Raw genomic sequence first — 24,104 nt, 5'->3', positions numbered from 1 at the left:
GGAAGCAAGGGAATGCGTCTGCATATATCTTGGAGGAGATGCAGAAGGCTTCCATATGGTGGGAGTAGATAGGGTGGGAGCAGATAGATTTAGCATATATTTTGAAGTGGAGTCAACAGGGCTTAAAAATAATTTAACATGGGGATGGAGTTGAGAAAAAGAGAGGAATTATCCAGGACGCCTATGTTTCTGGCTTAGGATCATTTCCCTTAGTTTATTTCCTTTAAGGCCCTTACCACAATTAAAGAGACTTAAGCTGCCACCTTGTTAATTTATTTTGTTTATGTGTTTATTCTGTCCATCTAGAATAATCCTGTCCAATAGAAAAGTAATGCAAGGGGTGCCTGGGTGGCTCAGTCATTAAGCGTCTGCCTTCGGCTCAGGTCATGATCCCAGGGCCCTGGGATCGAGCCCCGCATCGGGCTCCCTGCTCCACAGGGAAGCCTGCTTCTCCCTCTCCCACTCCCCCTGCTCGTGTTCCCTCTCTCACTGTGTCTCTCTCTGTCAAATAAATAAAATCTTTAAAAAAAGAAAAGTAATGCAAGCCACAGATGTAATTTTAAATTTGCTAGTAATTACATTAAAAAAAGGTGAAATTAATATTAATGATATATTTTGCTTGATTCAATATATCTAGAATATTTTTTCCAACAAGGAACCAGTATAACACCTAATGAGAAATTTTACAGGTGTTTTTTTTTGTATTAAGTCATCAAAATACAGTGTTTATTTTACACTGAGAATACATCTCAATTCAGATTACCACATTTTAAGTCCTTAAGAATCACCCGTGGCTAGTGGCCATATGCTGGACAGTGCATACCTAGTATGAGCCACCGAGGGTGCATCCATTCAGTCTAGTTCACTGTTATCTCCTGCAACTGAAACATTCAGGGGCATACAGTGAGCACTTGATATATTTTGAATGAGTCCATAAATGCCTGGTTTGGGGGGCCCTATCGGAGGCAGTCATTTTGGGGGTGGGGATCAAAGCTTTCATTTTGGATTCGTTCAGTCGGAGATATCTGTGAAGCATCTAAGTAGAGAAGTCAAAAAAAGAAGTAGATATGAGAGTCTGGGACTGAGAAGATCTGGGTGGAGAGGTAAATTTGGCACCTTGATGGGTCCTCAATCCATAGGAATCATGGTGGATTACCTTGGGAAAGAGCACAGAGAAAAGAAAGGGCCTAAGACCTTACCCTCAGAGATACCAACATTTCATGTTAAGTGACAGAAGAAGAAAATCAGGGAAGTGCGGTGGTGCCAAGAAATCAGAAGAGTAAGTGCTTTAAGGAGAAAGGAGTGGTCAACTGCTGAGAGATCAGGTATTTAAAAAAAAAAAAAAGGTAGGAGCATCGAGATCCTAACAATGATCCTGCCACACATTCTACAATCATGATCTCTTTTAAGCCCTCCTTATAATGCTTTGAGTCAAAGAGAGTTTTTTGGGGTTTTTTTGTTTTGTTTTGTTTTGTTTTGTTTTTAGTATAAAGAAATTTGGCCTCCAAAAGGTCAAGAAGCCCAACTAATTTATGGAAGAACCAGATCTAGGCCCTAAGACTCTTGGTCCAGCAATATTTACAGAACATATTTTAAAGCACTGGGAATAACAAGAAACCATGAAGGTTTATAGAAAAAGCATGACTTATCTGTGACTTCACCAGGTTTAGGTGTTTTGAGAATAAATGTACATCTTTCAAGTATGGAACTAGACCAAGATTAATGATCGGGATTTCTTGTAAGTTTCCAAGCGCCTTCTGCCCTTCATTCATAACACCTAGAATTCTTACCACACTGTTCCTCATAGGACTCGGTTTCTCAACTTATCTTAGGCAATGCAGTAATACTGCTTCTGCAGTGCATTAATGTAAATTAATAACTTCATTCAGGAGAAAGATAGTCTGCAGTTTTCAAGTGTGTTGTTATAAGTAAATTAAGCTTTCTTTGCTGCCTTTCAAAACACAGAATGAATGAAATGATCTAATTTAAACTCTATGGCTAAGTTGTTGCATGACCTTGAATAAGACTACCTTTCCTGTGCCTCACTGTTCTTATCTATGGAACAGGGGAGTTCAGTCAGAGGATGTCTAGTTCTTAAAATAACATGCTTAATGTTATAGTTAATTAGGGTTAACTTTGTCCAGATATTGAACTTCCACTTTAATCAGTGTGTGAAGATCATCCCAAAGGAAGTCAAGAAACCTAGGAATGAGTTCCAAGGGCACCACCAGGTAGACATGTAATCATGGGACAGGGAATAACCTCACTTTCCCCGTTTGTTAATGGCATGATAAATCTGATCATCTCTCAGGGTTGTTTCAAGGACTGAACCAGGTAAGGTATGTTTTATCATCTCTAAAGTAGAGAAATTAGAAGTGTAAGTACTGTTAAAGTGGATCTTTGAAACACTGTATACATTATCACTCCCAGCAAGTACCAGACTCAGTCCCCTGTTACTTATCATTAGGGCCATTACTTTTGTTGAGTTACAGGTTATGGTATTGAAATATGCTCAGTGTGAGAAAGGAGAAAACTGTAGAGTCTGGGTATCTCCAGAGAGCGCCCATCTCTGAACGTTTACAAGAACATAATGGGATACACCAAAAAGAAACGAGAAAGAAAGGGGGAAGGAAGGAATTCGTGGGCAGAAGAGAAAGAAAGGCAAGGCCACGTTAGGGAAATAAAAGGCGAGTCCGGAGAAGTAGCAAGGATTAGGAGGGGAAATGGGAAGGGCAGGGCAGGAACGGGAGCCAGTTAGACCAAGGACAAGGGTGGTGGCGAACGAGTGGCCAGTCCGGCGACTTGCCAAAGCAGGCGCCCGGCGGAGGAGGGGAACGGGAGGGTGGGGCTTGGCGAAGGGCAAAGGCAGGGCAAGACTTAAAAGGGGATGACCCCAGCTAGTTGATGCCACCGGTGACTTCCAACGCCCAGGGCAAGGGGACCCCACGAGGGTGCACGGCGGAGGCAGCCCGCGGGCTCGCGAGGCAGGCGCGCACACGCGAGAGGGAGCCCCGGGGAGCGCCCGGCAGCCGCGCCGCCATGTGCGAGCTGTACAGCAAGCCGGACACCCTGGCGCTGAGGAGGAAGCACATCGGGTGAGGGCTCCGAAGCCGCCAGGAAAGGCGCAGAGGGGGCAATAACTAGCGCAGGGGGCGGGGAGCTGAAGCGGGGCAGGTGGCCGGCGAGCGGGAACGCGCCGGGGCTGTGGCCGGCGGGGCGCGTGCGAGACGCCACCGCCCACCCGCGCCGCACCTGCGCACGCGCGCCGCCGCCCGCCCGCGGCGCCTCCGCCCGCGCTGTCCTGGCGCTCCGCCGCCCGCCGTCCAGTGGGGGCTGCGGGCGGCGAGAAGAGCTGACCCACGAGGGTTAATCGCCCCAGGAGGGGAACTCCAGTCCAGGGACGGGCGCTGCGAGGGAAGATGGGTAGCTCTCCGCCGAATGCCACCAACTCGAACGTTTCTCCAAACTATGAACTCAAAAATATTTTTGACAATGGCTATGAAAACGAACTAATTCTGACAGCTTTTGCTTAAAGTGAACTTTTTCTTCTTGCATGCTTGGTTAGATAAAGGGTTAATCCAGGCAGTTAAAAAAAAAAGAAAAAAAGAAAATCCTTAAAACCACTTTCTTGGGGCGCCTGGGTGGCTCAGTGTGTTGGATGTCCGCCTTCAGCGCAGTCATGATCCCAGCCCGCATCGCATGGGCCTCCCGGCTCAGCGGGGAGCCTGCTTCTCCCTCTGCCTCTGCCTGCCACTCTCCCTGTTTGTGCTCTTTCTCTCTCTCTCTTGCTCTCTCTCTGTGTCAAATAAATAAAATCTTAAAAAAAAAAACAAAAACCCACCACTTTCTTAAGGGTAAAATGCCACTTACCCACCTTGGTCTCCCAAGCTGTGCCCTCATTACAATTAAAAAGTGCAGTGTTCTCTCCTGTCTACTTTTGTTTTGCCCGTGTTATAAACGACTGGGTGAAATACTGGTAAGCGTACAGAACTGAACGTTAAGTCTGAGCTGGGCTCTGGTCCTAGTACGGTATCTCGTTACCGGTGTGACCTCTGTCAAATTACTTTAATTTCCTCTTCTGTGGAAGTAGGAATAGTTTTCTGCTTCACGGGAGCGAGCAAGTGAGATTAGTAAGCGGGATCTGGTTTTTAAAACGGCACATGTAAGTATCAATGATGATTGTGGCCACTGGCAAAGGCCTGCAATAGTCACACTTAATTAACAAGCAGTGTCGCTGGTGAACAGAGAGAGGACTGGGGGGCATAAAAAAGAAAATAACTGGTATCCTCTCCTGAGAAATGCTGGGCGGCTCCTCCTACTCATCTCCTGGTCTCAACCGGGGAGGTTTCTAGATGGGCTTTTAGGAGACCGGTTGGAACTTTCTCATTCCTGCGTAGGGAAAGCCAAAATGATCTGATCCCTCCCTCATTACCCAGTCACCCCCTTGCCCTTTTCTAATCACCACTCCTTTCTGTTAGTTTTCAATCCCACGTAGTTAGATTCCAGTGCAAACCCAGTGACTTCTAATGTGAACTGAAGAAATTCTGTGAAAGGAGGAATGTAGCCATGGACAGCCTGAAAGAATTTTACCTGAAGTCTGAGTGGCGAGGTGGAAAGTACCCTTAGCAAGGGAAGGTGAAGTCTGCAGTTAACAGCCCACATTCATGACAAAGGTTTTCTTTGGCTTTTAACTCAGCGGTATAAACTAACAGCTGGGATTGAACCAATAAGAAATTCTCATTAAATATTGTTTTGATTTTAACTGATGATGCTTAATCTGAGGCAATTTTAAATTAAGATTACATATACACAATAATTAAAATACTTTCTAAACAGTTGCTTATCAATTTAATATACAAGCATCCAGTTACCCTCCAAAATAACTCCAATGCATGTGACATTTTTTTGTGTGTGTGCATGCAAAATCACCAGAATAAAAATAATATATTCCAGGGATGCCTAGGTGGCTCAGTGGGTTAAGCATCTGCCTTCCGCTCAGGTCATGATCCCAGGGTCCTGGGATCGAGCCCCGCATTAGGCTCCTTGCTCAGTGGGGAGCCGGCTTCTCCCTCTGCCTGGCGCTCCCCCCTACTTGTGCTCTCTCTCTCTCTAACAAATAAATAAAATCTTTAAATAATAATAATAATATATTCCATTTTAGTTTCTACGTGTCCATAGGACCAACATCAGAAAACTTTGTGATGTTTCTATGTTGCTAAAATTTATATTCCAGACATTCATCCAAATAACCAAAAATATGGATGACTTTTTATTATGTTCAAAATAATGGATTAAGAGGTTAGAAGAATAATTGGATTTCATTATTTAAGAATGGAAAATCCATTTGATACAGGACAAATACCACTCAAAAGACTTGAAAATGGTCTCCTATAAAATCTTTTGTAGTATTTATTACCAGTTTATTTGTATTTAGCTTTCAGTGCTATTCATTTCTTTATCAATTAGATTAGAAGGAGAGAGAGAAAGCAAGCAAGCACTGTCTTGGGCTGTGGTATAGGATAGTCTATTTTCTTTTTTTTTTTTAAGGATTTTATTTATTTGACAGAGAGAGACACAGCGAGAGAGGGAACAGAAGCAGGGGAGTGGGAGAGGGAGAAGCAGGCTTCCCGCGGAGCAGGGAGCCCGATGCGGGGCTCGATGCGGGGTTCGATCCCAGGACTCTGGGATCATGACCTGAGCCGAAGGCAGACGCCTAATGACTGAGCCACCCAGGCGCCCCTAGGATAGTCTATTTTCAAATTCTGGTTTTTTTCATTTACTGGCTGTGTAATCTTGAACAAGTTTCTTGATTTTTCTGTGTCTCAGTTTCCTCACCTATACAAATGAGAATGATAATAACCCCTATTTCATAAGATTATTGGGAGGATTAAATGAAATGATTTTGTAATATTTGTCAGTTCCTGACACATAGTATACCTCGAAAAAAAAAAAGTTTGTTTTGTTTTCTGGTAGAACAAAACTTCCCAGAAGAAAATTAGTTATTGGTTTGTGTAATTAGAGTTTTCAGAGTTGATCCATGTGCCTCTAAACAGAGTTGTCAAATCATGGCAAATTTAATATAACAAACATATGAAATGTGAGGAGTGTCACCAATGGGGGGGGGGGTTAAGGTAAAAGGTTCCGGGCTAATATGAAATTAAAAAAAAAATAACGTATGTCACCCAGGTTGTGTTTTCCCTTTCCTTTATGTAACTGTAATTTTCCACTGATCATGACCCTCGTTGAGAAGGAAAAACACTGAGCAGTCCTTCCAGACCAAAGTGTTTCCTTTCATTATTTCTAGACCCTCATGCAAAGTTTTCTTTGCTGCGGATCCCATCAAAATAGTGCGAGCCCAGCGGCAGTACATGTTTGACGAGACAGGTGAACAGTACCTCGACTGCATCAACAACGTTGCCCACGGTAAATGTCCTGTCTCTGTAGTGCTGGGAAGGGTACATTTGTGGAGTAGGGCAGACACGGCACCACTGATATTTGCCCCAGGAGGTGCAGTAGCTGCTGTTCCTTGGCTGGATGGGGCCAGTAGTCCTAAACCCGGCAAAGTTACAGCGCAGTGTGGGAGAGAAAGAAGCTCAGCCTTTTTTTTTTTTCCCTTGCTTCAGAATCCCCATCACTCCGGGAATTTAGAATTGTAATTCCTTTTTGGGGTTTTTGTCTTCTGAATTTTAGTGGGACACTGTCACCCAGACGTGGTCAAGGCTGCCCTGGAACAGATGGAACTGCTAAACACAAATTCTCGATTCCTCCACGACAATATTGTGGAGTATGCCAGGCGCCTTGCAGCAACCCTGCCGGAGAAACTCTCTGTTTGCTATTTTACAAATTCAGGGTATGTTTCCAGGTTTCCCACCCACCCCCATTCCCACCAATCTTTTTTTTTTTTTTTTACTCTCTCACGCACACCTTTCTTCTTGATTCCTGGGGGAGCCCAGACATCTAAGGTTTCCTGAGATTCTTGTCATGTACTAAATGACCACACGATGGGACCTTGATGGTTCTGGTTCTTCAGCTTTACTTCATGAGCTTGTGGTCGATAGGATACCCAACAGCGTTTTCTAGAGGTTTTGACCCAGCCACTGATGATTAACATGTGCATGCAACTCAACTTCTTATTACCATGGCTTCCTTGGTGAAAGATGGGGAAAGCTTACCTAGCATGCTTTAGTATCCCTGCAGGTTAGATACTTGGGTCATAACCATGGCAAAAACATCCAAGCCTGGGGTTCATGTGAGAAAACCTAACCCGTCAAATAGCCCTCACCTCCTCAGGAAGTAGAGTAAGTAGCTAAAGAGTCAGTGGGCCTACGTAGTTCCTTTAAGGCATGAATGAGGGGTTTTAGCAAAGGAAGAATTCTACTAAACAAGCTATAACTTTTGTAAGACTTTTGATTGACTTGTTTCTTAGGCAATTTCCTCAACACAAATACAAATAGGAAGGAGTAAATTCAAAAGAATAGATATGTCCCAGCTTTTAAATTCTGTAAATTCAAGTTATATATCCATTCTGTGGAATATTATGCAGACATTAAAAATATGTTTTTGGACATACACATCTAATGACATGAAAAGCTTGCAATGCAACGTTATATTGGGAGGAAAGCTGTGCACACGGTGTACACTCATATTTTTTAAAATTAGGTATATGTATAAATGTATTAAAACTATTAGAAATTCTGTAAATGTTCGATTATATGATTCTGTGATTCACTTTCATCTTTGCAATGAGATTTTAAAACCAAATTTATAAGGAGAAGATCGTCCCTTTTTCTTTGTAAAGAATTAAGGTATTTTAGGATCTAACTTATTGTTATAAAGCATTTTTGCCTTCAATAAATAAATGCCATAATATTTGACTTTCACTTCTAAAGAATCCTATACTGTCAAAGAGGGATTGCCCCAAGGAGCACTGTCACCAGAGACTGAAGGCGATAGAGCCTGGGTTAGGACAAAGAGTAATCTTGAAGTTAAATAGACTTCAGTCTGAATGCTGGCTCTACCTCTTATTAGCTGCGTGAACTTATTCTGCCTCCTTAACCTCTCTGAGGTTCTTTCTTCATCCATATAAAGGAGATGGCAACCCTTGCCTTGCAAAGGAGTTACGAGAATAAATGCAAGCAAAACCCTCAGCATGATGTCTGGCAGATAGTAAACATCCCACAAATGATTATTTTCTTCTTCTGTGTCTGAGTTGTATATATAGACTATCTAAGCCAGATAGAAAAATTATAATCTTTATTTTGTCGGTAAGGAGCTGATCAAATATTGGGTCAGGACAACATAGTTTAGTGGTCAAGTTGACGGGCTCTCATGCTCTCCTTCCTCCCTTTGAGATCTGGCTTCATGTGGGCTTCCTAACATCCTCCAAGTTAGTCACCTACTCCTGTAACTGAATTGGGCGGAAGTTTGAAATAAGCAGCGTATCCTTTGCATTGGGTTTCTTCCGTGTGTCTCATTCTTTATTGAAGACATCTGGGGAACTTGTATGAGAAGGATGAAGTGAGATTGCCGGCGGCGGGGGGGGGGGGGGGGGGGGGGGGGGGGGGGCGCAGACTAAAGGGGAAAGAGAGGACTTGCACTTATTTCCCCCATACATTTCTGGAAAAACGGGATCTTACAACTTTTGTAATTAACATTTGAAATATTTTAAAAAGAGCTTATGTCACCTTGACCCCTCTTTCTGTGATCTCTTAATAGATCTGAAGCCAACGACTTAGCCTTACGTTTGGCTCGGCAATTCAGAGGCCACCAAGACGTGATTACCCTTGACCAGTAAGTTTGGGACGCAAGACTTCTAAGCAAGAAGCTCTTTCAAGAGACAAAATGGTGTTGATCCTGTCCGTACTAATATTACAAGCACACGGGGAGGAGGGCGGATATATGGCACGATGATTTTATTATGTAGTAAGGTATCAAGGCCAGCTGAGGCCTGAAGGATACTTAATTCCGTCCAAGTTCCTGCAAATGGGGGAGGCTCTCTTGGATGCTCTGTCATGGCCTCATGGGCTTTGCCTGAATCGTTATTTATTGAGCCACTCTAACGAGTAACTCAGTATTTTCCAAAATAAAAATATAATTGATTTCTTTAAACTCTCTACGTTCACGTCACTATTGTGACTACCCACTGTAATCATTTTAAAAGATAATAATTTAGAGCAAATTTAAAAAAAAATAAGAAACCCAAGTAAAAGATCGTACTTTCTTGTTAGTTTGAGACTATTACCAGCCATCATTTAGTCTCATCTCCTTAACATGAATTTAGTACATTTTAGACAAGAAAGCTGACAACCCTCGTCTTTATTAAGATCTTTTCTTTTAATTTTTTTTCTACCTTTGCACCCCACTCATCTCAGTCACAGAGGATTAAATTGAACGCATACCTCATTTCTTGCCCTTTTATAGGCTTCTCTTGTTTTATGTGTCAGATCATCTCTTCATTTTCTATTGCTGCTATAACAAATGACCACAAACGTAGTGGCTTAATTACCACAAACGTAGTGGCTTAAGCAACGCAAATTTATTTCCTCACAGTTCTGTAGGTCAGAAATCCAAATGGGTCTTCACTGGGCCAAAATCAAGGTATCAACAGGACTGTGCTCCTTCTGGAGGCTTCTTCTGTTTGCTTGCTTTGCCCAGCTTGTAGAGGCTGCCTGCGTTCCTTGCTCAGGGTCCCCCCTTCATCTTCAAAGCAGCCGTTCTGCCATGGCCCCCATCCTCACCTCGATTCCCCTGCCTCTGACCACCATCCTCCTGCCTCCTTCTTTCACTTGTAAAGACTCTTGTGATTCCGCTGGACCCCCCCCCAGGATTATCTTTCCATCTCAAGATTCTTAATTTAATCACACCTGCAAGGGCTCCTTTGCCATGTAACATATTCCTAGGTTCCCAGGAGCAGGATGTGTATTCCTTGCCCATTTTTCTATTGGGATTCCCATCTGTTTCTTGTTGGTTTGTGTTTGCTTATATAGTCTAGATCAAAAGATCTCAACATTGACTGTGCCTTAAAATTATCTGGGAAAAATTTATTTAAATGCCAATGCCCAGGCCCCACCCCAGACCAATTAAAGAAAATCAGTGGTGGGGGCGCCTGGGTGGCTCAGTGGTTAAGCATCTGCCTTCGGCTCCGGTCATGGTCCCAGGGTCCTGGGATCGAGCCCCGCATCGGGCTCCCTGCTCGGCGGGAAGCCTGCTTCTCCCTCTCCCACTCCCCCTGCTTGTGTTCCCTCTCTCGCTGTGTCTCTCTGTGTGTCAAATAAATAAATGAAATCTTAAAAAAAAAAAAAGAGAGAGAGAGAGAGAAAACAAAATCAGTGGAAGAAATTCAGAAACAGTATATATTTTTAAGTTTCCCAAGTGATCCTACTGTGCAGGCGGAGTTGAGAACCACCATTGTGAGCATTCATCTTTTGTAGTTTGAAACATTTTAAATATCTTTTCCCACACTATCATCTATCTTTTAGCTTTGTCCATGGTATCCTTCAACCAAAATCTTTAATTTTCATCAAATCAAATAAATAAAATTTTCATCATATGGTTTATGTGATCTAAGTTTTGTTAATATCTCTCCTCCTACACCCACCACACCCCCCAGATCACAAAGATGTTTTCTCTATTTTCTTCTACTACCTCATATGAAATCCACCTGGTGTCCACTGTGTTAAATTTATGTGTGGAGGTGTCCCTGAGCTGGCCTTCTGTCTAAGTCTTCTCTTTGTTCTCATGCTGATACATACTTACTGATACATACATACCATTCTGATACTTACTGTGGTGCTGTAGCATCTTTAATCTTGCTAAGGGAAGTCCTCTCTCTTTGTTTTATCTATTCATGGGCTTTTTAAAATTTCTTTTCCAGATCTCCCACTTATGCCTCTGGGCAAGAAACAGAAAAGGGAATATTATAGCCACCTGTATTTTAAGCAAGCGAAAAGAATCTCATAGCCACTTGGTCATCTCTCAATCTTAGTTCTTCCTGAGGAGACATCCTGCTCTTACTAACTTGTATTTGCCCAGCATATGCAATCTGACATCCCATAGAAACCGTTCCAGACAGAAACGCAGCCCATTCTGTGATATGTTGTTTTAAAATTCACTAGAATGTAACTGTCGAATACATTTAAAGAATACTTAGTTAGCAAGTTTTCCATAAAGCTATAGAAAATAATTTTTGCATTTAGACAATCTAATTTAGCACATCTAATATCATCCTAAGAAATTAAGTTTTCTTTTCCTGCTTAAAAAAATTGTCTGTGAGGATCCATATTTGGTTTCCTATGTGTTTTATCACATGAATAAGGAGAACTGGACAAATTAAATGGCCAGTCTTGCCATGAAGAATTAGATCTTGTATAGTTAAGTCTGGCATTAAGGTTAAGATTCTCCTAGATGGTGTACACTACTGTTTTTCACATACTACAAAAACTTCCTTCTCTGAGTGATTTTGGTTCCTGTTCTTTTTCTTTCCAGTGCTTATCATGGTCACCTATCATCTTTAATTGAGATCAGTCCATATAAATTCCGAAAGGGCAAAGATGTCAAGAAAGCATTTGTGCATGTGGTAAGTATCTTAGAGTCCAAGAATCAGAAAGCTGCTACTGGAAGAATGCCTAATGATAATCCAGTCCAATCCTTTGATCAAAATGAAACTACGAAAAAGAAACTAAAATCTAGAGCAGTTACCTGACTTACTAAAGTCAAAAAGCTAGTTAATGACAGGATGTGGCTTAAAATCCATTGATGAGTATCACAAGTAGCAAATTAGTATGGTGGTAGTGAAGGCTATTATTCACAGCTATCATTTTGTTTTTCTTGCCTTTTGATCTTTAATTACTTTTCCTATCTACTGATGCCGGCTTCAATTTGGAGTTGAATCTAGTGTGTATGAATGTCTTAAAATTACACTGTTCTATGCTAAAGTATTATGTAGAGTTATGAAGTAAAATAAATAGTAAAGAAGATAAAGAAACCAATCACGTTGTTGAAATATTAAAACTCCTTTGGTTTAATTAAGGATCAGTAGACTTTCTTAAGTGAATCGTCAACTCCTTCTTTCAAAATGGTAAGACCTCATATCCGTGCTAAGGCATTCTAGTATTTGGAATGATTACAATTTGCTATATAGTTGGTAAGTGTTGGTTTATTTTCAGTATAGAATAGTTAATACAATTTTCATCCATTGAAATTTTCAAATACAATAACCACATTTGTCATTTGAACTTGCTCTTGATTCAAATAGGGATGTAGTCTTGACTTATAAAGGTCTAGGAGCGAATCCAAGCTCCTGTTCACAAATGCAAAGATCTTAGTTTTCACAGAATTGAGAAATGTTAAGGAAAAAGAACAAAAGAACCGAAGTCACTTAAACCGACATGGTCACCTTTCCAACATGCTCTTGTGGGGAAATGCCTTTTCTTTCTTTCTTTCTTTCTTTCTTTTTTTTTTTTAAGTTCATTTGTCTGAGAGGTAAATCTTGAGAAACTCTACCGCTTGGTTGTTTCCAGGCACCAACTCCAGATACTTACAGAGGCAAATACAGAGAAGATCATGCAGACCCAGCCAGCGCTTATGCAGAGGAAGTAAAGGAAATTATTGAAGAGGCTCATAACAGTGGAAGGAAGGTGTGTATTTACAGCTTTGGAAACAGCATAACGTCTTTTATAAAGTGGATCGAAATCACTGTGACACATTGGAGAGGTGGAAAAGGATTAGATCTCCATCCCCTTTCTGTTTTTCTCTGCTTGCTTTTCACTCGATTCATATCTCAAAAAGTGCATTATTATGATCATGCCTCTAAGACTATCTGTTTTTATTTATTCTGGAAATGCAATCACTATGCCTGTTCCAGAACTGGTGGCCTAATTTCTCACTTTCCCAGTGGGTTGCAGACTCTGGCCCAAAGGGGGAGAGGGGAGGGGGGATTAGGAAAGGCCCATGGACAGACTCTTCCAAATGAAAGTAGCGTTGGGGGGGGTGGGCTGATGTATGAGGAAGGGAAGGGAAGAGGCACAGTGGCCCTGGGACCTCTGAACCAGTGCAGGTTCCCGGGCCCAGGAAGCCATGCTGCTTCCCTCAGACTGGTACAACTTTCCCGAAGCTGCAGAGCTTGGGTTAGCCAAGGCAGATGTTTCTCCAACCTGAGCCTGGGCTTCGAAGACAGAACCAGAATCTTCCAGAGTAAGAAAAAAGAGTTTCCATTTTCTCGGTCTTCACCCTACTCTCTTCAGCCTAACATAAATTTTCAGCCCGTTTGGGGGTTATTTATGTGGAGTTTTAAAGTGATTTGACACATGCTTTGCCTTTAAACTGGCTTATAGCATCAACAGGGCAATAAAATAAAAAAAAACTTAAACTTTTTTTAAAGATTTTATTTATTCATTTGAGACACAGAGATACAGAGAGAGAGAGAGAGAGAGAGAGAGAGCTCATGAGCAGGGGCAGAGGGAGAGGGAGAAGCAGGCTCCCCACCGACCCAGGAGCCCGATGTGGGGCTCAATCCCAGGACCCTGGGACCATGACCTGAGCTGAAGGCAGACACTTAACCACCCAGGCACCCCCCAAAAAATCTTAATTGAGATAAAAATGAAGCCTTTCCTTTTTCCAGTGCAAATACTTTTATCTTAGTGATTGGAGAGTCATTTGCATTTCTTAACTGTTTTCTTCCCATCCCATTCATTTTTCGTATCTTCAGATGTCACATCTGTGCAACTAGCCCTAAGAGCTACCTGTTCTGGGGACCTTCATATGCTTTTCTTCTTCAAGGGTAGCCCATCCCTCCTTACACAAACTGTAAAGAGTGCTTCCAGAAAAAAGTTTACATTACTGAGCGCCTGGGTGGCTCAAGTCGTTAAGCGTCTGCCTTGGGCTCAGGTCATGATCCCAGGGTCCTGGGATCGAGTCCCACATCGGGCTTCTTCCTCGGGGGGAAGCCTACTTCTCCCTCTCCCACTCCCGCTGCTTGTGTTCCCTCTCTCGCTGTCTCTGTCTCTGTCAAATAAATAAAATCTTAAAAAAAAAAAAGTTTACATTACCAAGATCACATGGTCTTCTTGCTGCCAAAAGTGTTCAGATAGCTTTTTGAGAACATTACCATCGAGTAGTTACGGACCCGATGCTGTCCTGTTAACAATGCTGAAAGTAATGAGCAAATATAAGATGGACGCTTCAGAATATTAGATGTGCTTGAAAAGTCAGGGGATTTTAGAGAAGCAATCGCTTAGGTCCAGTGGCTTCATTTTATAGCTAATAAATGAAATATTTAAAAGTGAAGAACTTAAGCCAAGGTAATATAGTTCCTGAGATGTAGTCTGGACGGAAACCTCGGTTCTCTTGACTCCATATCTCATCTTGTCTATGCTTTCTCTTCTTGATTTAGTGTTACCTATCTTCTACTCCTCCATTCTTCCCCTCTAGAGCATTCCCTCTGCAATTCCTCTTGTGAATTGCCTGATTCCGTTAAGTCCGGTTCAGGGTAAGAACTAGAAATACAGCACAGTAACTAACCTGTGTGGCCACCAGTCAACCTCCCCTTTCCCGAGAGCAAATTCCAGGCGCAGGCAGTCCTCATCACCCCGCTGGGGAAACGGGCACCTCAGTAATGGGGTTAGAACCTGGGTAATTTTTTTAGAAGTTGATGTCAAAGACCGATCGTCATTCTTGCTCAGTTGATCCTAATGAAAACACTGCATTTGAATTAATAATGGAGAACCGGAGGTTGCTCTCTCTTCCATTTCTCATGGTAGTGTCACCGGTACTCTAGAATTTCAGAAACGGATGAATTTCAGATCAGTTGCTTTTCCAGCATGGACATCTCTTCTCTTCTTTGTCATCAAGTGGCCTACTTGCCACTTGCCACAGGCCCATTCCCAACCATTTTAAAAATAACCTGCTCTGTAAGAAGTCCTCTTTTTTAGGGGGCTCAAGGGGGACCTAATGGACTTTGACCCCATCTTCTCTTGTATAGATTGCTGCCTTTATTGCTGAATCCATGCAGAGTTGTGGCGGACAAATAATTCCTCCAGCAGGCTACTTCCAGAAAGTGGCAGAGTATGTACTTGACTTGGGCACTCTGGGTCAAACTGAAGGCTCTGTGACAGTTCTGCAAGGCCATACTGGTTAAAATGTTGAAGTACTTCCAGACTAGCTGGTAAATAGCCACTTCAGCATGCCTGCACACCAGGACTCCCCAGAACCCCTCCACCTTCCCAAGATCCAGCAAATAAAGGGTTTACACATGGTCCAGTGAGGGGTGGGGCCTCCGGGGCTCTGCCCCAGTTCCCAGCCTGACATCCTCTCTGGCTGGTGCCCACGCCTTACCAATAAGTAAACATTTGAAGATTAACCCTGCTAAACACTACTTCTTGTTCACGTCTTTCTCTTCCCACTTAAAATGCCACAGTAGAGCTTATTTGAAGCAGCACAAACCTGAATAATAAGACTATGTCTACTCTGGAAAGTATGTGATTATATTTCAAAGTCAGTGACATCACGTAGATGTCACTGGGGATTCGAGCACAGAACCGTTTTTGACAACAATTCCAGACCTCAAGTTAACAACATTTTTTTAAGTCCTCCATAATCTGTATCTTTGTGGGTGGGTTTGGGGACTCTCAGTGACCTGAAGACGTTAGACTTCCCTTTTGCTTTTCAGATACGTACACAGAGCAGGAGGTGTGTTTATAGCTGATGAAGTTCAGGTGGGCTTTGGCCGAGTTGGGAAACATTTCTGGAGCTTCCAAATGCATGGTGAAGACTTTGTTCCAGACATTGTCACAATGGGAAAACCAATGGGCAATGGCCACCCAATGGCATGTGTGGTAACAACCAAAGAAATCGCAGAAGCCTTCAGCAGTTCTGGGATGGAATATTTCAATACGGTAAATGTTGGCTTCCCGGTTTATGCTTAGAGGGAAAAATACTGTGTGTTCTTACACTTCTTGCCAATGTAGTAAAGAATAAAGAATAAAGTTCAGTATCGCCAGCTAACCACCCCAGGACTTTAGCCAAATTTGGATCTAACCATATTTCATTCTATCTGGCATAATTCTCCTTGTATTTTTTCTTGTGTATCTTTCCCCTTTCTGAAATGACTAATTGTTCCAGTGATAAATGGTTGCCTTGCTAACTCTAGAGGTTGTGATGTTTCATCCACAGATGATATGATCTTCTTTATTTTAGATCACATTTAAATTCCCCAAACATTTCTAAAGTGTTTAGATGATACAGAACTATAAATGTTATATGGCTGTCACAGGAGATACTAAATTTTCTATCTTTGGGAAATTTTCTTTCCTTGGTTTTACCCCCATAAGTCGTGAACTTTAAGCTTGGAAAAATTATTATAGTTTATGCTGTGTGTGTAATAGGACTTGTGACAACTAAAAGTAAGATTCGAATCTAAGGACATAAATTATTCAGAGAAAATGTCATTGCTTAGCTGTTTTCACACAACTGTTCAGGGGCAGAAGCCCGTATCCCCCTCACTGAACCACACTCTGAAATTCTTAGTTCCCAAAGCAGTGTCTGGTTTTTGTTTGGATGAACTAACAAATTCCCTGATAGTCCTCCATACCAATTAGGCAGGATAGAGAATATAATTTGGGATGAATTTTTACTCAGTTGTAAACAAATAGAATCACATTATATTCTAAATCTAAAAAGTTTACAGCACAAGGGAAAAATTTATTGAAATTATAGCTCTACCTGCCTATGTATGAGCCAAATTTCTCATGGATGAAACAATACCACTAACTCAACTATTATGGTTTTTCAATCTTTTTTCTGCAGTATGGAGGAAATCCGGTATCTTCTGCTGTTGGTTTGGCTGTCCTGAATATAATTGAAAATGAAGACCTTCAAGGAAATGCCACTAGAGTAGGGGATTATCTTACTGAGTTACTCAATAAACAGAAAGCTAAACATACTTTGATAGGAGACATCAGGTATGTTTATCATGAACTTGTCATGTGCTTATTCATTTTTCCAATGAAAATGGCTTGAATTTTATCTTATAAACTTAAAATAAATTACATAAAACCAAATCTAGAAAGCACTGAAAAACATAAAAAAAAAACCACCTCATTCTTAATCCAGAATCCTGATATCACCACTGTTAACTTTTGGGTGTATATCTTTCTCAATTTTATACTTAAAAAAAAATAAAGCCAATATAATTTCAGTTCCTGAAAGAGGAAAAGAAGGAACTTAAAGTAACTCTAAATGATTTGTTAAAAATTATCTAAAATGACATCCTGGAAAACTCGATGTTTTTCATAGATATATGTAAACATTAAACATCATCATTAATGTCCTAAGAAACTAAATAGCATAAAAGATTGTTTTTAAGATTTTTTCCTTTACAATTAAGTAAAGAAAAGAACTGGATGACAAAACCAACTTGGTTCAAAAACCGGAAAGATCTGTGACACTGGATTGATATCTTGGATTAGTTAGAATCAATAACAGTTATGCCTACGGGGAATCATATCCAGCTTCTAATTAAACTGAAGTTTGGGAACAGTGTTAATATTTTATGACAATGCGATTCTAATAGAGCATCTGTCAAGTTTCTTTCTTTATCATCTTCAGAGGCATTGGCCTGTTTATTGGAATTGACTTGGTGAAGGACCGTCAGAAGAGGACCCCCGCCACAGATGAAGCTCAACATGTCATCTACAAGTAAGTGCACCCCCACACCTGACGGATGTCCCGGTTTGAAACATGCCCCTCCCCCCCTGAAAGCTTCTCTTATTTCCTCCCATCTCTCCAAATAAGGGAAGTTGGAGATGCATGCAATTTATAAATGTGGGCTGCTTGCATGAGAATACTCAACTGCTCTATGTTCACATCATTCTTTTTTTTTTTAAGATTTTATTTATTTATTTGAGAGAGAAGAGAGCACAAGCAGGAGGAGGGGCAGAAGGAGAGGGAGAAGCAGACTTCCCTCTAATCAGGGAGCCCAATGTGCCCCAGGACCCGGGGAGCATGACCTGAGTGGAAGGCAGACGCCTAACTGACTGAGCCACCGAGGCGCCCCTCTTCACATCATTCTTAAATAACCTTAGTTACCAGTTGTATGTACTCACGCATATTTCCTGCCCAAATTAGGATGAAAGAAAAGCGAGTCCTTCTGAGTGCCGACGGACCTCATCGAAATGTGCTTAAAATAAAACCACCTATGTGCTTCACGGAAGAAGATGCGAAGTTTATGGTGGACAAACTCGATGAGATTCTAACAGGTCTGTTCAAAGACATTTCAGATGCCTCCCCCTCTCACACCCGGTCATACATGATGGTGCGCGTTGTTCTTCATGACAGAATGGAAGGCGTTTGGAAATGAATGTGTAACTTTGTAGGTAGCACTAGAAAAAGCTGAAAAGTAATAACTATGTAGACTCTTAGTTAACTCTAAATTTTCTGTTTGCCCTCCCACAACTCCAGATCTGGGTTTTTAAGGACATGACACAGCCTTATTTTTTCCCTATTTTCACTTTAAAAAAAAACTGCATGTCTGCCTTGCACCGTGCCCCACAGATGCTGCAGTGTATAGGGTTTTAGCATTCTACCAGGGAAATTTGAGAAACATTATTAATAAAAATTACAGGATACAGGTAACAATTCTTTGCTATATGCTGAATCGTTTGACTTGTGTGTATATTTCACTTATTACATTTAACTTTTGAGGCTTTTTGTTTGTCATTCAGAACTATCCCTGTCATAGGAATTTATCTTTTGCTTACCTATATTATATAATTAGGTTCATTAGGTTCATTTGGTTTTTTATTATGAGCATAAATTGAGCTTAAAAAGTAAACTAGCAAGGGCGCCTGGGTGGCTCAATTGGTTGAGCGACTGCCTTTGGCTCAGGTCATGATCCTGGAGTCCCAGGATCGAGTCCCGCATGGGGCTCCCTGCTCTGCTTCTCCCTCTGACCCTCCCCCCTTTCATGTGCTCTCTCTCTCTCACTCTCTCTCTCAAATAAATAAATAAAATCTTTAAAAAAAGTAAACTAGCGACATAAAACCCTGTTGGAAAACATAACATACTGTCAAATGTTAGAATACTTTTGGTTTTGCTTTAGTCATATTTTTAACATTCAACTTCTTTGCTCCCTTCTCAGACTTTTGGGGGTTAGGGTAAAGCTGATAAGCCAGGAATCGATATAGCATACAAAATAGATTGTCAGTGTCGGAAAACTTGAGAGTCAGCCCAAGTTATCTGTAGTACGGTCACTGTTTTTGGATTAAGATCACACCCACACCTGGCAAGCATTCCTCATACACCTGCATTTCCTCTGGTCCTCTGAAGGGCCAGGTGGAAGGAAGAGTATAGGATGGGGCAAGTCTGTCACCATTGCTTCAAAGGCATCTCAGAACTTGGGCATTAATAACAGTGGGCTGAAGAATTTCCTTTGAACAAAGGGAACGAGGCATACCTAACCCAGGTTCAGTGCCCCTTGTAAATGATAATGATGAAATGTGGCAATAAAAGTTTAAAAGCAGCAATTCTAATAGGGACGTTTTAAACACATTACATTTACTCCTCAGTTCTTCATTAAAGGTATTTCTAAAGATACCAGAAGGGTTTTTTTTTTAAGATTTTTATGTTGTTCTGTCTTCTCCATTGTATCTTCCTTGATGTAGTTTTAGAAGAAGCCATCGGAGTCCAAAGTGAGAGTATGATCTCTGAGAATTCTCCATGCAGAGCAAAGGTAAGAAAGAGTCTGTTACTCTATTTTTAGGGGAAAAGTTTAAAACTTTGGAAAATTGACTAAAAGGAAGGCAAATTTTTTAAAAGTTGTACAATAACCTTTAGAATAAAATCCACCTTTGCTGGGGTTGGCTTATTGTGGCAATTTTGAGTGCACAATTACATTTCAAAGCAAGTGTCATACTGTTTGAAAGAAATAAAGCCAAAGAGCCATTCTTACAGGATCATTCCCATATTCCCCCAAAAAACCCTCAGGCCTGCCAAGGAAACCAGCAAAATATAGAGAGAAATGATAACAAATGTGCTCAGCTCCTTCCTGTCTGAGGGCCACCTGACACTGGTTCGGATTCCCATACATCACTCTTTAAAATCAGCAGAAGCCTTAGCAGTGTGGCCCCAGAAGGCCCGGGTTCGGTCTCGGATGGTGGCCGGGGCCTGGGAACCCTCTGGCACCGAGTGTCCTAGTTTCTGCATTTGATGTGCTTCCAGCAGAGGGCCTTTCCATTCTCTCCCCGAGCTGCCCAGGGTGTGAGAAAGCGCTCCCCGGCTCAGGAAACAGAAAGGCGAACACTCAAGAGGCTTTGTTGCATAATTTGCTATTTGTTTATGACTTCGATGCATAAAGGAACACTCAGTGCCTCGAGCCCGCCTGCACGTACGGAGCAGTCAGCAAAGCCCTTTTCCTGGTGCAAAAACATTAGGCTCTTTGAGAGCAAATGGTTTGCTAACAGGACTGCTTCTGTCTCTTGGTGGAACACAAACCAATTCTAAAAATCAATTCTTATCTGTAGTTTGAGATTCGCTTATCACGTCCAGGACAGAATCGTAGCTGAGAACTGAGCACGCATTGACAAGGAGCTTACAGAAGAAGGTAGTTCATGGGAAATCGCACATTGGAGTTGGTACACATGTTCCTGAAATTTTGGCTGGGAGTCCTGGATTTTATGTTGACGTTACATTTCAGATGTCTATGGAAGAGAATAGCCAGGGTTCGGGAGGACGGCGCAGCAGTGTGGTGTTGTGTGGGGCTGAGCTGCCCCACTGGCCCGCTGAGTCAGCCCCGCGGAGGCTGGCGGGGGGGGGGGTGTTGCGGGGGGGGGGGGTCCTGGCCCGCTGCAGTCTATGTGTCTATCTTGCAGTTGCCGAACGAAGCACACTCAGAACAGCTCGGTGACGGCACCTCGGACCCCAGGGAAAATCCCAGCCCAAAGAGGAACGGACTGTGCACAGATAAACATTCCTTGCTCAGTAAGAGGCTCAAGACATGAGAGATTAACACTGTAAAGCAGGACAGATGTCCAGGGTTATAGAGAATCATTGGAAGTGTCTCTTCCCTTAGCAGCTCTATCATACCCTCTAATGGTAGAATTTGCATTCCATTTTGGTGTGTTAATAAAAAGGTAAGGGAGTGAAAAGAATAAGCCAAGTGATCATCAAACCATGTCAAGATGATTAGTTCAGCCTCTAGCCTGTTAATCCCTGACTTGAGATTTCTGAAAGTGCTTTATTTATTCTACTAAATTTATGCTTCAAATTGAAAATGAAGTTGGCAGTTTTACCTCACGTGTTTTAATGTTTGAAATGAGAGAGCAAAGCACAATAGGTTCCTTAATTCTGGAGACTTAGTGTCTTAAAATACTAAGGAATCATTCTTTACTGTTTTAATTTATATATATTTGGGGGGCTATAATAAAAGATGTTGTAAACCAAAACATTTTTACTAGAAAAATGTACCCTTCTTTTGCAGAGAATATTAGGGCTGGTAAAATCAAAGCCATTTGGAAAAAATCACATACAGCAAGTGTTAAGAAGTAAGTGGATAAATCAGACCTCTGGCTGAGGACCAGGTTAGTCAAGATCCTGTGGAGTCGTGGTGGGGGCCTGGCGGCAGCCAGGAGCACAAAAGTCAACTCAGAAGCACACAGACATAGCTAGAACAGAGGCAGTAGCCAAAGCACTGTGTTCAGTCAGGTGACCTCAGCTCTGTCTACGTCAGATTGTGTCACCTTGACAAGTCACTAACCTGTCAGGTAGGAAGTTACCTTTCAACCAGCCGTCTTCCTTTCTCATCAAGTTTATCAGTACCCAGCACACACCCCACCCCCAACCCCCACCCCACCCCGCACATGCGCACACATACGTACGCGCGCGCACACACACACACACACACACACACATATTTGTAACCAGACATTGGCCAAGGGAAGTGAGGAAATCTGGAACCTCAAGGGTCTCTTTGTAACATGCTGGTATCATGAGACATTCACTTGGAGGCCAATGTACTGAACTGGAAGAAACTTGACTTTTACTATTCACTTCCCATTCTGTCTCTATGGCCTTCCTAAGACTTATTAAACTTTGTATTTTGGTTTTTGTTCCATACAGGAGAGAGAATAATTTTGCTATGGCTGTTTCATGACAACTGAGAGGGATGTTGAGAGGGAAATTAATTGTAAAATCTTCCTTTCTGAGTTCATCATTAATTAAAATGCTGTTTAAAAAAACAGGGCCTTGTTATTAAGTACTTTTTCCTCCTAAAAATATCACTGACTCTGTGAGTTAGTTCTGGCTGGATAGTACTGAAGTTGGTTCCCAGGAGATGGCAAAAACGAGAGAGCATAGCGGTCTCTGTGGCTGGCTTCTAAGGGACAGCTAATCAGATCTTCCACAACACAGATCAACACCCCCACGAGTACCACTTGTGGGCAAGCTCAGACAGTACTTGTCCTCTTTTCTTTTTGGAGCAGGTATGTATGTTCAAGAGAGGAAGGAGAAAACCACCTATACCTGTGTTACAAGTTTTCCAAATATAAAATAATAGAAAATTAAGACTTTCTTCTTTGATATACTCCACTCTTCTTCGTTGCCTATAAGTTAGGTTTCCATAATGAGGAGAGATCTAGAAATAAGTGACACCTTCCAGAATGCAACAGTGACTCTGTGTGAGGTTCCTGGTAACTGCCGCATTTCTGTGGCGTCACAATCGAGGCTGTGTCAGTTCGGGTCCCCTGGGTCTCTAGATCGCGTCCCAAGATAGATCTAACACCAAGATCGCCGGACACACAAGCGATGGACTAGGGGTAGCACCTGTGAAAGATAAAGGAGCAAGGAAGCAGGACTTGTCAGGAAAATCTTCCGGGTCTGACACATACGTAAAGAGAAGAGCCAGAGAGGAGATCTGAGTGGGAAGCACCTCAGACTGAGACGCAGCTCTGTGGAAAGTCTCTGCCAGTACGCTGGGGACCCACAGATGTGCATACAGAACTGCAGGCAGAGATGACAGGGCCCTGGGTGCCCCTACTGACTTCCCGCCCTGACAGGGAGCGCCCAGGGAGCACATACCCAGCTCAAATGTGGCTGTGATGCTGTAGCTGGAGGCTGTCAGCGGACTGCACTCCTCACCACAGGCTCCCTCTTGAAGGGGAGCTGAGCAGCACACCCCCCTTGGCTGCCATGGTCGGCCCCTTGTGCCGCACAGGTCCACTTCCCCACACGTTTGGGAAGTAGCTCTTCAATGGTTCCTGTGCATCTCTCTTCCTCAGGGGAGACTTAGAATTCTGGGTGAGCTTAGTGGAGCAAACTACAACTCCTGTCACTGCCAGCAGTCTCAGGGCCACACCTGGTACTCATTACGTCCCTTCTCCACAACTGAAATTCCACTTACCCCCCGGCCATCTCTTCTGGATGTCCTAGTAGTGGTGCATCTCAAGCCCTCCTTCCTAAGATGTGTGAACCTCTGGAAACCATGCCTTCCTCAGGCCTGGGCTGAGGCACAGTCCATTCACAGTCACAATTAGGTAAGGAATACCAAGAGACCTCAAAGCGTACCATCTGAGTTCCACACGTATGTATCCTGCCTCCCCCACTGTGGAACAGTAGCCCTACCTGCTCCTGCAGATCAAAGTCATGAGCCCTTATGAATCAGCTCCAGCAGCACCAGCATGCCTAGCACGGCACCTGCAGCTGGGGCTACTTACTGACGGAGCTTCCAATAGTGTATGGTCTTTTCCCGCTTGTCACCTAGTTTCTGTAGAAGCCAAGTCAGCTAATTACGAGGAGAGATGGTAGGCACAGCCACCCCTACATCCTTTAGATTTTCTTTAAATTTTATTTATTTATTTATTTATTTAGGTGGAAATACAGTTGATTTTTGCATATTGACTTTCGTTTCAGCAAACTCACTAAACTCACTTGCAGATTCCAAAAGTTTGCGAATTCTTTTGGATTTGTACATATATAATCATATCACCTGAGAATAACGACAGTTTTCCTTATTCTTATGGGAGGCTTCTGTGTTTTCCATCAATGCTCCAGTCTTCTCTTTACGGAATTCCTTTAATTATGTATTCTCTTAAAGTCATTTTGCATTATCCCTTGGATTT

General features: G+C 42.4%; 1 protein-coding gene across 5 annotated transcripts; it reads left to right on the top strand.

Moving 5' to 3' along the window:
- The first annotated feature begins 2,818 nt into the window (after positions 1-2,818).
- On the top strand, positions 2,819-22,311 carry ETNPPL (ethanolamine-phosphate phospho-lyase). Of its 5 annotated transcripts, none has more exons than XM_027600462.1 (15): positions 2,819-3,095; positions 6,305-6,423; positions 6,691-6,850; positions 8,716-8,790; positions 11,485-11,575; positions 12,519-12,635; positions 14,978-15,060; positions 15,665-15,890; positions 16,801-16,955; positions 17,602-17,691; positions 18,121-18,251; positions 19,656-19,723; positions 20,862-20,970; positions 21,470-21,569; positions 22,108-22,310. In XM_027600462.1, the coding sequence occupies exons 1-14, from the start codon at positions 2,905-2,907 to the stop codon at positions 21,535-21,537; spliced, it is 1,683 nt and encodes a 560-aa protein (XP_027456263.1). In that variant the 5' UTR covers positions 2,819-2,904; the 3' UTR covers positions 21,538-21,569; positions 22,108-22,310. The 5 variants fall into 5 exon arrangements, with proteins under 5 accessions (XP_027456263.1, XP_027456262.1, XP_027456264.1 ...); XM_027600464.2 differs by adding an exon at positions 4,479-4,673 and having other exon boundaries at positions 2,961-3,095; positions 21,470-22,311; XM_027600461.2 differs by having other exon boundaries at positions 21,470-22,311.
- Positions 22,312-24,104: the final 1,793 nt, after the last annotated feature.

This window comes from Zalophus californianus, chromosome 2, assembly GCF_009762305.2.
Source record: "Zalophus californianus isolate mZalCal1 chromosome 2, mZalCal1.pri.v2, whole genome shotgun sequence".
Classification (NCBI taxonomy): domain Eukaryota; kingdom Metazoa; phylum Chordata; class Mammalia; order Carnivora; family Otariidae; genus Zalophus; species Zalophus californianus.
Note: the sequence above shows the minus strand (reverse complement) of the source record. Positions and strands in the feature narration are given on the sequence as shown.